Source organism: Nicotiana tabacum, chromosome 1 (genome assembly GCF_000715075.1).
Source record: "Nicotiana tabacum cultivar K326 chromosome 1, ASM71507v2, whole genome shotgun sequence".
Classification (NCBI taxonomy): domain Eukaryota; kingdom Viridiplantae; phylum Streptophyta; class Magnoliopsida; order Solanales; family Solanaceae; genus Nicotiana; species Nicotiana tabacum.
This window is the reverse complement of record NC_134080.1, coordinates 106,101,179-106,112,487: the sequence shown is the minus strand read 5'-3', so window position 1 is coordinate 106,112,487 and position 11,309 is coordinate 106,101,179. Positions and strand designations below refer to the sequence as shown.

Genomic DNA, 11,309 nt, shown 5'->3' with positions numbered 1-11,309 from the left:
CACATGCTCCTTCTCCTCACTAGTATTACTCTTCTCCGAAAGCTTATTAACCCTTGCCATTATTGCGGAGCTCATAACCTTGAGTTGGTTTGCTGGCTTAGATTAATACTTCAGATCCAACTTCTACAAATTTTGCATTTCGTTTCCTTGATAACCTTTGTAATTGCACTTTGAGTTTGAGACCAAATGAATGGAAAATTGTTTTGCTTATGTTATTATATTTATAATCATTGAGGTTAGAGTTGTTATAACTACCAAAAAGTGTTTACATGTCGGTAAATATATTTATCTTCAAAATAGTTATTTAACATCAAAATTATCAAGAAATATGAAAATAAAAGTTTGAAAAGAGAGAGAAGAAAATGACAAAGGAAATACTCACTAAAGATTACTAGATTAGCTATGGAATATTTGATGCTTCTATAGAAATTCAAAGAAGTTAACTTGACGACGTGTGAACACTTTAGATACATACATTCTCAATAAATTCTAAAAATTCAAGAATACATCTTGAAATCGTATAACAAATTGTGTCATTTACATTTTTTGTAAATTAATGCTGAATGGTAATTCAGTTCTTAGATAAACATCCTTCAAATTCACAAAGTTATTTTTATTAGCATTTTATTTTAGAATTTCTATTTGAAAATTATATATATATATATATATATATATATATATATATATATATATATATATATATATATATATATATATCAAGTTGGGTTGTATGTGACCTTGTTGAGAAACTAAAAGAGTATACGGAAAGGAAAATCCATCATTATGTTTTAGGTGTATCAATTTTGTTTGTGTATGAAAATATTTCACAATTATTACAATTTTTTTTCTATCATTGTCCATTTTTATGAAGATTTCAAATGTGAAAGGCTACCATTTACTACATCAAAATACATTTTTTACGGAAAATTTTATTTTGTGTCTCATAACTAGTTGTATGAGACAACTTTTTTGTCTCACAGATTTGTGGACCCAGAAGTGTAAGATTGGGGTTCACAAATTTGTGAGACAAAAAAGAGCCTCATACAACTAGTGTAAATTGTACGAGACACAAAATAAAACTTCTCCATTTTTACACATTTAAATTTGGTTAAAAAAGTTGAAAGAAAAACTGACCTTTAACAAACCATTAACCTCAAACTATTTTTATTTAAATTTTCCTTTTTGCTTTTGCATTTTAAGGTTTAGGAGGTGTCAAGTTCTCAGATGCGAAGTCAGTGGGAGACGGCATTTTTTCCTCTTACCTCCATTAGAAAATAGAGAAAAATAAAGGCAAACTGCCCGCCCGCGAATAAATAAAAGCCCCCTCTCCTGTTGGTCAGCTTTAAACTTCTTCTCCGCTGCCCCCTCTTTGTTCTCCTTCTTCTCAAAGATCCAAACTTTTTGAATTTCTCTTTCCCAATATCTAAAATTAATCATGAGTCTTTTTGGTCTTGGAAGGTAAAATTGTAATCTTTGTTTCTATGGGAATGTTGTGAATTGTTATTTTCTTTTTCTGGAAATTGGGTGCTGATTTTTCTATGTTTAGTGATCTCTGATTACTACATAGGGTATCCGTTGATCTGGATTTTTTTTCGTCTTCTATATTTGTGTTTTTTCTTTAATAAAATTTTTGACCTACTAATGTTATATTGGTTTAGATTTTTTCTTTGAATGAATGCTGATACGCTAGATGAGGTTTAAGGATGCTTGATTCCTTTGGCCATTTTGGGGTTAGCTGTGTATACGCCTGAGATGTATGGAATTTGTTAGGAGCTTCTTTTTATTGTGGCTTTGATGCTACACATATATAATTACCATTTTGTTTAACTGTTTTGAGATTGAAATTTGGGTTAGCTATCAGTGTTCCATGACATGTATTTGACGTTGCCATTACCCTATTCTTCAATGAAGCTGGGCATGTCAATTGAAGGAACTTACTGTCGTGTTTTTCTCTTCTTAAAAGATTATTGCTGTATAAATGAATCAAACTTATTTTATTGTTTAATTTTGTAATGAAGCTGAAATGCCTATATATGGAACCTTTCACATTTTTGCCAATTACTAAATTATTCATGTAGATGGATCATATTTTTCATAGTTTCATTTGTAAAAGATGTATAGCTTGCTTGTCCTGATTGGTTTAAGAACCAAAGGATTCCAGAGATGGTAAAAGGAAAATAAATAAATAAAAAGAAACTTCAAGAGTTCGTCTGAATGAAGAGAACACTATAGCTTGGCATTTTTATTTCAAGTATATATATATTTGCTTTATACACTGTGAAATTCTACTGGTTTTAGTTTGACCTGCTTAATCTGTAATTTGCTCATGTGTTGCCGGTGGTTGCGTTGAGCTTTAACTTTTAGTGCACCTCACTTTCACATTTGGCTGGATAGTTGTCTGTAGTCATGCGCATCTTCATCTAATACATTGTTTATTCTTTCTATATAGGAACCAGAGAACATTCCGGCCCAAAAAAAGTGCACCTTCAGGGAGTAAGGTTGCTCGATTTCTTAGTCCAGGAGAAGGAATTCTCCTGTAGTTTTTTTGTGCTTTGGGTACTTATTTCCTGTGTGTTAACTCTTTCAATCACTGTGTTGATGTTAATGCCTCCAATTTCTGAAACTTTTCGGTTGTCAAAGAAAGAGCAACCTTCAAGCTTTAGGGCAGACTAACTATGTTTGACCAATTCTCAATGATTCTTAGCGTTACTATCTTCATGCTAATGTGCTTTTATGATTGATTGACCATGATAGTTGGGATTTTGAGAACTGTGAGAGTTATTCTACTTGTTTGGAGAGTGAGGCAGTGACTAGATGAGCTTGGCCTTAAAAGTTAATATTATTTGATTTTAGGGAGCTTTCGACTTTGCGAATGAGATATATAAAATATCGGACTTTAGAATGTTAAGTGAGCAAGTCATTTTGTCTTGTCAATGCCATCCTAATTAACTATGTGGCCAGCGAGGTGGTTAATTTTGATATTATGATAAATCTGTGCTTTTGGTTCACATGAGATCCGGTTTCTTTTTAGCAAGGTTTGTGGCATAGATTGGCACACTTTCTGTTCGTTTGAGAAGCATCAGGATGATATGAAATCAATTATTTTTTGAAAAGGATTATTATATAGTGTCATAACTCTGATAAACATTTCAAAATTGTGTTTGGAGCTCTTAAGGCACATCTAAGCTTCAAATTTTGATATGATAAGTTTTGTTCAGGCTAGTTTCAACAGTCGAGAGTATTGCATGCTATGAGTTTAGATCCTTGTGGCAGATATTGAACTTGTAAGCATTTACAGATATATCTAAAGATACACAATTGGGTTGATGAGCACTATTAGGCGGGCTCTAGCCTTTTGGTATTATTCTCTTGTATCTTCAACTGGATTAATCATTTCTGGTATTCAAGCTATGGAGCCTGCATATTATCATGAAAACATGTTAAGTTCATTTGTTTAATGCAGTTTCAAGGCAGTAATTGTTCCTTATCAACAAATTTACTGGAGATTTGTGCTTTTCTGGATGAATTTTCTTCTATCTGTTCTATGTCTTCTTCCTAGTTTATCATTTTCCAGGACATTTCTATTCTGGTCAGACAGTTGATGTGATCCATGAACTGTGGAGTAGAAGAAAAGTATTTTCCTATTAACTAGGTCATCTTCCTTATGTTGTTCTCCTTTTCTGCTATTGCAGGGGGCACAGTTAAGGAAGCATATTGATGCCACGTTAGGTAGTGGAAACTTGAGAGAGGCTGTAAGGCTCCCCCCAGGCGAAGATATTAATGAATGGCTTGCTGTCAACAGTACTCTTTCTCCCTCTCCACCTCCCTATCTTTCATGCACTTGCATGATCGGCGGAACTAGGGCTTTCGATTACGGGTTCGGCCGAACCCAGTAGTTTTGGTTCAAACTTTGTATTTGTCTTAATGTTTGTCATAAGCTTCAAATCCTAGCTACGCCACTGCTTGCATGTCGATTTCTAGCATCCCAATTTTAGCTCTATTTGTGTGTCTTAATGTTTCTCGGAAACAAACAGCACAAGTGATTGCTGTATTCACTATTGCCCTTTAGCTGCAGGCCTAATCTGTTGCGGAAGTACAGTCGCACTAAATAGCCAAAAAGAAAAAGGATGTTAAACTAACTGCTGCACTTTCTTCTGACTGTCCCAAAGATTTGTCATTTATCTATAAAAGTTCTCTATAATTCTTTACTTTTTCAATATATATCCTGGAAGAGATCACATATGACTTTCTTCTTCTTCTGATAAATCTATATATGACTTAAAACTTTCAGAACTTCCAATCATCCAGATATATTCTCCATGGTCTAGTTCAATTTGAGCAGAAAACTTCAAATTCTTCCCCTTGTACTCATGCCTTGTTGAATTAGGTTTAAGATTGAGGGTGTTGCCGGAGTATTTAGCATGTTGAATGGTTAATTCTAGGGTACAGGTGTAGTATGGGGATAGGTTTTAAGCTCGTGTGAGTATTGTATTATAGTTTGCACAAAATCATGCAGTACCTTGATCTTTATCTTTCTGGGCCAATCTAAATGCCACATGAATTTACCATAGAGAAGAAATTTCACCAAGTGTTAAATTCACATTTAACAACAGCTTTTGTAGATTGGCTTAATATCCGTAACCAAGTACAAAGGCTGGTGGAAAGTGAAATACTGCATATATTATTTTTTCTTTGCTCTTATAGTACACACACACATACGTACACATTAATTAAGTTTCTTTGCTCAGTTTTTGTGATAAGCTAATCTAAATTTCAAAACTGAATGGAGGTTTTATCTTGCAATATCCAGCTGTTGATTTCTTCAACCAGGTGAATCTACTTTATGGCACCCTGACTGAGTTCTGTACGCCAGAGAACTGCCCTACAATGACTGCAGGCCCTAAGTATGTTCAGTAAATGACCCTTGATGATACTTGTACAAACTACTATTTGCTATGTAGTTCAGTTATGTATAAGAATAAGGAAAAATCATTTAGATGCTCTCTGATTTTATAATTAAAAAGGTTGCTTTTCTTAGGAATATTTGAGAAGGGTTAAAATTACTGTTAGTCATTCCCTCATTGCTTTCTCTATTGATATTTGTACTTATGAAATGATTTCAGTTCTTATCAGATCTTACTAAGTGGTGAATGTTCTAAAGTTTTGCAAAGCTATCCTCTATGTGGAGTTAATTTATCTAGGTGCTAATAAACAAGAACTGAGCCAGTTAAGAAGAATAATTACTATGAATCTTCATTGATCTTCCTTAGGCAACTGTGGGAAATTAATGAAAATATCCTTCTAAAATTACATGAAAGGAAATCTGTGGTCTGGTATTCGATACCACATGAATGAATCTCTGATCGGAAGCACGATTAGTTTGATCAGCTTGAAAGAGGCCTGCAGAGAGTTCTTGCAAAATAAATCATGGTTGCTGAAGTACTTTCCATATGTGCTGCAAGCTGTTCGGAAATGAGAGAGGATGCCACAGCGCTTCTTTGACCAACAGTCAGAGTAAAGATGAGCATGTACATTAATTAATGGTCAATGGTACAAAGAGATGATACGTTTTTGCACATTTCAGGTTTAATTCCCAAAAGATAAATATTGAGATGATGTTATTAACTGATTATGATTCTTATTCATCAGGCTAGGTGGAAAGTTTGTTCTGAAATATTTTTCATATCATTTACTACTCTATGTGTGGGAAGATATCTGTCTTTTAGTTCCCCAAAAGAATCTCCACAAACAAAAGGGCAGAGGACACACATTAAGTTCATGATTTTAATACTAGTGTTAACTTTTTTGGATATAGTAAACTTCAACCTTAAACCCGCCTACCCTGCAGTCCAATATTGGCCCTTCCCACTTTGTTTACTGGGGATTTGTGGTTGGGGGGGGGGGGTCATTTCCACTAAGTTATCCCTCCCTTCCCTAGTGTGCTTTAGCGCCTATAATCTGTCTTGAAGAGAGTGACAGTAAATAGTAAATATGGTCCTATAATCTGTCTCGAAGAGAGTGACAGTAAATAGTAAATATGGTCCACAACACGATACATTAATTCTCAAGGAAACATTATGGCAAGTGATTAGTAAGTATAATTGAAAATCTAATATAAGAAAACTACATAGTAGTTAAATATGATTGTAATGCTTAAATGGCTGTACGCATGTGTTTGAAATTTAAAAAAAGTTGCGCTTGATTGACATGGTTTCGTTTCACATGCTTCAACTAATTGCAATTTGCTCCATTCCTTAGAAATGAAAGACATCCTAAAGGAAGGTTACACAACCAACAATGTTATATGGGAGGGAATGTTATTCTTCTTAAGGTCAAATCAACCCATAAGATGAATATCATAGAACTGCGGATGCTAAGATGAATGTTCAGTTGTACAAGATTAGAAAAGATCAGAAATGATTGCATTTGAAAAAGGGTCTAAGTAGCATACATATACGATAAAATTAGAGAAAATCACTTGAGATGTTTTGGCCATGTCCTGTGTAGACCTCCATATGCACTGATACATAATGATTGAAGGTGATAAAAGGGACAAGGTTCATGGAAAATCATATTGAGGAAAGGTGTCTCAAAAGACTTACCATCTATTGGAATCATTGTAAATTTTACTAAGAATAGAACACAATTAAAATAAAGGACCTATTAGGCGATGACAACTGTTTTAGAGTAAGTTGTTGTTACTCTTATATTAGGTTTGGTATTTGTCAGAAATCTTTCTATTTGGTTAGAAACTTGTATGGCCATGTAGAGATAAATGTGAGATTTAGAGAATTTATAGTTCTAGGGATCTTCTAACTTGCTTTAAAAGACAGACTATTTGGTATTGGAATGAAATGGAGTTGAATTTAGTGAGTCGATATAGAGAATTTATGTATTCAACTCTAACAAAAATCTGGGATTTAGGGATAGTTGATTAATTGATCGACTGATTTCACTTTTTTTCTTCATATGTGCATTTATTTGCTAAAGCACACACTTCAGTTGCACTTTGCGTTTAGAACCCCAGCTGATCCTGGTGCTTTTCTACATGCGCTGCCTTTGAAAATGCTGCCACTTGTAGCTGGTAATTTTTTTTGATTAGGTAATAAGTACCTATAGCTGGTAAGTTATAAGAAAGCATTTAAACAATGAGCATTTTAAGAAGTTCACCGAACAGACACACTAATCGAGGAAGTTACCAATATGTATTAATTATGAACTAACACTGTGTGAGTTACTAATTATTGTTTCATTCACAGTTTGGTAAAGTGAATTAATTTTTGATCTCTGTATTGAAACTGCACTATTCATCCAGAAAAACCTAATAATAATTGGATCTGGTTTGGTTGAGTTGAACAGTGCGGTTCTTTATCGCAAAGAGGAAGCAGAATACAATGAACGGTTTGGATTATGAAGGCTGCTTATTGTCATAAAAAGCTTAAATGATTAATATTTGGACGTACATCAACACAATTGTTCCTTCTAGTTCACTATCTTACTCTCACCATTTAAACTTAACGCTGCAGCCAGAAGTCTAGACCATTATTACTTACTAAAAAAAAAAAGAAGAATAGAAGTCTAGACCTTTTTTTTTTCTTCATAATATGTTTTTTCTGCTTGTCTTTCATTAGTTATTGGTGAATTGCATTTTCCGCTGCATCTTTACAAAGAAAGTTACTTATTTTGCTGGTCATCTTAACCGTGTGAATGCTCATTCCTCCTTAATCAAGTCCGACTTTGATTAATAGTCTACAACGACAACAACAACAACCCAGTAAAATCCCACAAGTGGGGTCTGGGGAGCGTAGAGTGTACGCAGACCTTACCCCTACCCCGGAGGGATAGAGAGGCTGTTTCCGAAGGACCCTCGGCTCAAGAAGAAGAAAAATAAACAATAGACAATAGAAGTTTCTTATGGTGTTATTTTTTTATGTTTCAAGAGGAGAAAACTTCACATAGTCTTCCTGACTTCTTCACATATTGATTTTAGGTATGAGTACAGATGGGCTGATGGTGTGCAAATTAAGAAGCCTATTGAAGTTTCGGCTCCAAAATACGTTGAGTATTTGATGGACTGGATTGAAACTCAATTGGATGACGAATCTATATTTCCTCAGAGGCTCGGTAAGTACACAGTTTTTATTTTGGAAGGCATCAAATGTTCGACACTCATCTAAAATATTAAGATAGCGGTGTTACTCCCACACATTTCAAGAGTGTAATCTCATTTAGTAATTCTCATTTCACTTATCATCTAATTCCTCATCAAACCAACTAAAAACTACTGTATTATCATTCTACTTTTCTACTCTGTCATCATTATACTTCAAGTAGTATGGTTCTACTTTTGTTTAGTAAAATTTTCACTTCTCAAAAAAGCTAGTACTAGTATAATACTCCCTCTGTTTCAATTTATTTGAACCTATTGCCTTTTAGTCTGTGCCAAAAAGAATGACCCCCTTTCCTTATTTGGAAACAATTTACCTTTATGCAATGATTTATAGCCACACAAAATATATGTGCCTTATTTTACACCACAAGTTTAAAAGTATTCTCTCTTCTCTTAAACTCCGTGCCCAGTCAAATGGATTCACATAAATTGAAACGGAGGGAGTATTAAAGTCAACTTCTTGGTCTCGGGGCCGAGTGAAGTTGTGACGAATAAAAAATATGTTGGAGGGGCCCCTTTATTCCACATCCCCATTCAAAAGAAAAATAAACAAAAAATAAATCTTATTTCCCTTCGCTTTTGACAATACATTGCTTCAATTGTTTACTTTTGACTTGGTTCTGTTGGGAGAGGAGGTGTCGTGGCAGTGTCTGGGATTGGAAGTGGATGGCTGGGCCAGGCGTGATGAGATATTCTAGCTTACTGATATCAATTCTCTTTCCATCTTTGTTTGGACTAAACCAATACTTTTGTCATTAATTCTCTATGCCCAATTTGTAGGTGCACCATTTCCATCTAACTTCAAGGATGTCGTGAAGACAATTTTTAAGCGCCTCTTTCGTGTATATGCACATATTTATCACTCCCATTTTCAGAAAATCGTGAGTCTTAAGGAGGAGGCCCATTTGAATACATGCTTTAAGCATTTCATACTCTTCACCCATGTGAGTTCTCTGAATCTCTTTCTTGTGCACACTACTGTTTTTTCTTTCTTCCAATGCCTGAAAACATGCTCATTTCATGCATCTGTCCAAATTGATATCATGTTATCTTCTTTATTTTCCCTGGTAATCTCTGTTTAGCTTTTCAAGTGGTAGTGTTCTCTCTCTTTTCTTTTGTTTTTTAATCTTCAGATCTGAGTACTACCTCCTTCTTTCTCTCCCCTCCCCCTTGTCTAAATTTTCTCTAACTTTATCCTTTCAACCTAATGTAGATTCAACCGAGATTTGAGATTGTACTTCTTAAACTTATTATTTTAGTATCATCTGAAAAATTTGTATCATGTTTTTCATAAAGGATTATGTATCTCCATCAGCTGACAGAAAATTAAAGGATTAAAATCTGAATATTCCAACTAAGGGGAAAAACTTGTGTCTTCCTCCGGATGTCTGTCATTCACTAGTTTTCATCATCTGCTTGCTTGCTTTGCTTGTTGTTGACCAAGGTACGACTGGTCATGAGGAAATGATTTTAAGCTCTGAATAATCGATGGCTCTCAAATATAGCAGGATTAGATCTTCTTAACCTATTTATTCTAAACATGCTGTTTAAAACGCTGATGATGAATATGTAGAAGTGGGTAAGGTGAGTCATCTAGGTTTATATTCTCAAGAAAATAAATCATCAATAGCTAGGCAAATCCACAAGGTGTGTGTTCTATGGATAAAATTAGGGATCGGTTGAGATAAAAGATTATTAAATAGAATCTGGTCCCTTTAAGAAACCTGGTTTGTTTCAGGAAGAGCAGTGGTTCTCGGGTGTGTAGAAAGAAGGGAAGATGGAAGTAATTTTTGCCCTTTAGTTGGTTGACGTAGGCCTTCTCCTGACAGACTTACGTTTTTTCTTTCAGCGGATAAGTATAGAATTGTTGAAAGAACATAAAGTATAAATGTTTTCATCATTAGACTAAGATGTGGCAGAAATGTAGAATGTTCCTGGAGTCTTGCTTCTGTTATTCGTTTGCATCTATTTTTCCTGCTGGAAGGAAGATTATGGAGCACAATTTTCAGGGCATCTGTGGTATTTTCAGGGTTAGATCTTTCGCAGAGGACTTAAATCATAAATCTTATTGTTTCTAGTTTCCGGTAGCTCTTCCGTCTTGCTATCCTAATTCTACAACAAAGCTTCTAGCACTACCTTATCCAGACTACTAGTACTGGAATGCATGGGATTGTAATGAGGGGAATAGCTGTTTTTTCTGCGAACGCCTACATATGAATGAAAATTGTTTGTGGTGCTTTTAGCATTTTTATGTGGATTAATTACCATGGATATTAACAATTGGTATGTTTATTTTGTAGGAATTTGGACTGATTGACAAGAAGGAGCTGGCTCCACTCCAAGAGATTATAGAATCCATCATTGTCCCTTACTAAACATGATATTGTATTTTGCTGCTAAATCTGGAACTATATAGCCATAATATAATGAAGATGTCGTTAATCATCCAAAGTATATAGCCTCAGGTGGCATTTCAAGTGTTTGATGATGTATAACGTGTTGTATGGTTGTAGCCTTTCTATATTGTTTTCAGGGGAAATCCTTTTGCACAACTAAATGAAGAGCAAACAAATAGCAGCTGGACAAAATTACAGTACAGTTATAGACAATAATGTTTCTTTTTGCTTAACGATCATCAGGCTGTAGGTGTTGTTTCTTACTGTAGACGTGTGTTCTCTCTTCTCTTTGCTGTCCAGGTTTATGGTTAATGGTGTTGGAGATATTAGCCGTTACCAATGTTATTTGACTTCTTTTTTTGCCTAGAAAGTCATTTAACATATTTTTCTAATAAGAAGGTAATTCAACTTTGCTTAAGTATCTTGTAAAATAAGTAGGAGGAAATAAAGGATATATTTTCTACGATATGTAGGCAAAGTTGAATGACTTTTTGGTTACAAAATTATATAGTGACTCTTTAAGTAGTTTAGTTATTTTAATATAATAATATAGAAGTTGAGTGACCACTCGTAAAATCATTCAAACATAGAGGAAATGATTTCATATTTTTTTACGATTTGAATGTTAGAAAGTGCGCCTACAAAGACCTTTTGCGTTATTTTTATATCTTTTCCCGTGTTTTTTTATTGATTTCCTGTAAAAATGTCATATATATAACTAAAATGACATTTATAATGGATCA

At 34.3% G+C, this 11,309-nt stretch overlaps 1 protein-coding gene across 1 annotated transcript; it reads left to right on the top strand.

Moving 5' to 3' along the window:
• Positions 1–1,202: 1,202 nt before the first annotated feature.
• Positions 1,203–10,805, top strand: LOC107825285 (MOB kinase activator-like 1A). The gene is made up of 7 exons (XM_016652118.2): positions 1,203–1,458; positions 2,450–2,498; positions 3,693–3,801; positions 4,811–4,904; positions 7,991–8,124; positions 8,951–9,114; positions 10,471–10,805. Exons 1-7 carry the CDS (start codon positions 1,436–1,438, stop codon positions 10,543–10,545), a joined length of 648 nt encoding a protein of 215 aa, XP_016507604.1. The 5' UTR covers positions 1,203–1,435; the 3' UTR covers positions 10,546–10,805.
• The last annotated feature ends 504 nt before the right edge of the window (positions 10,806–11,309 follow it).

Excerpts from the sequence above, each read along its gene's own strand:
- LOC107825285 (XM_016652118.2), top strand. The coding sequence starts at position 1,436 with ATGAGTCTTTTTGGTCTTGGAAG. Across the intron at positions 8,125-8,950 it reads TATATTTCCTCAGAGGCTCG|GTGCACCATTTCCATCTAAC; the intron begins GTAAGTACACAG and ends CCCAATTTGTAG. Across the intron at positions 9,115-10,470 it reads ATTTCATACTCTTCACCCAT|GAATTTGGACTGATTGACAA; the intron begins GTGAGTTCTCTG and ends TTTATTTTGTAG.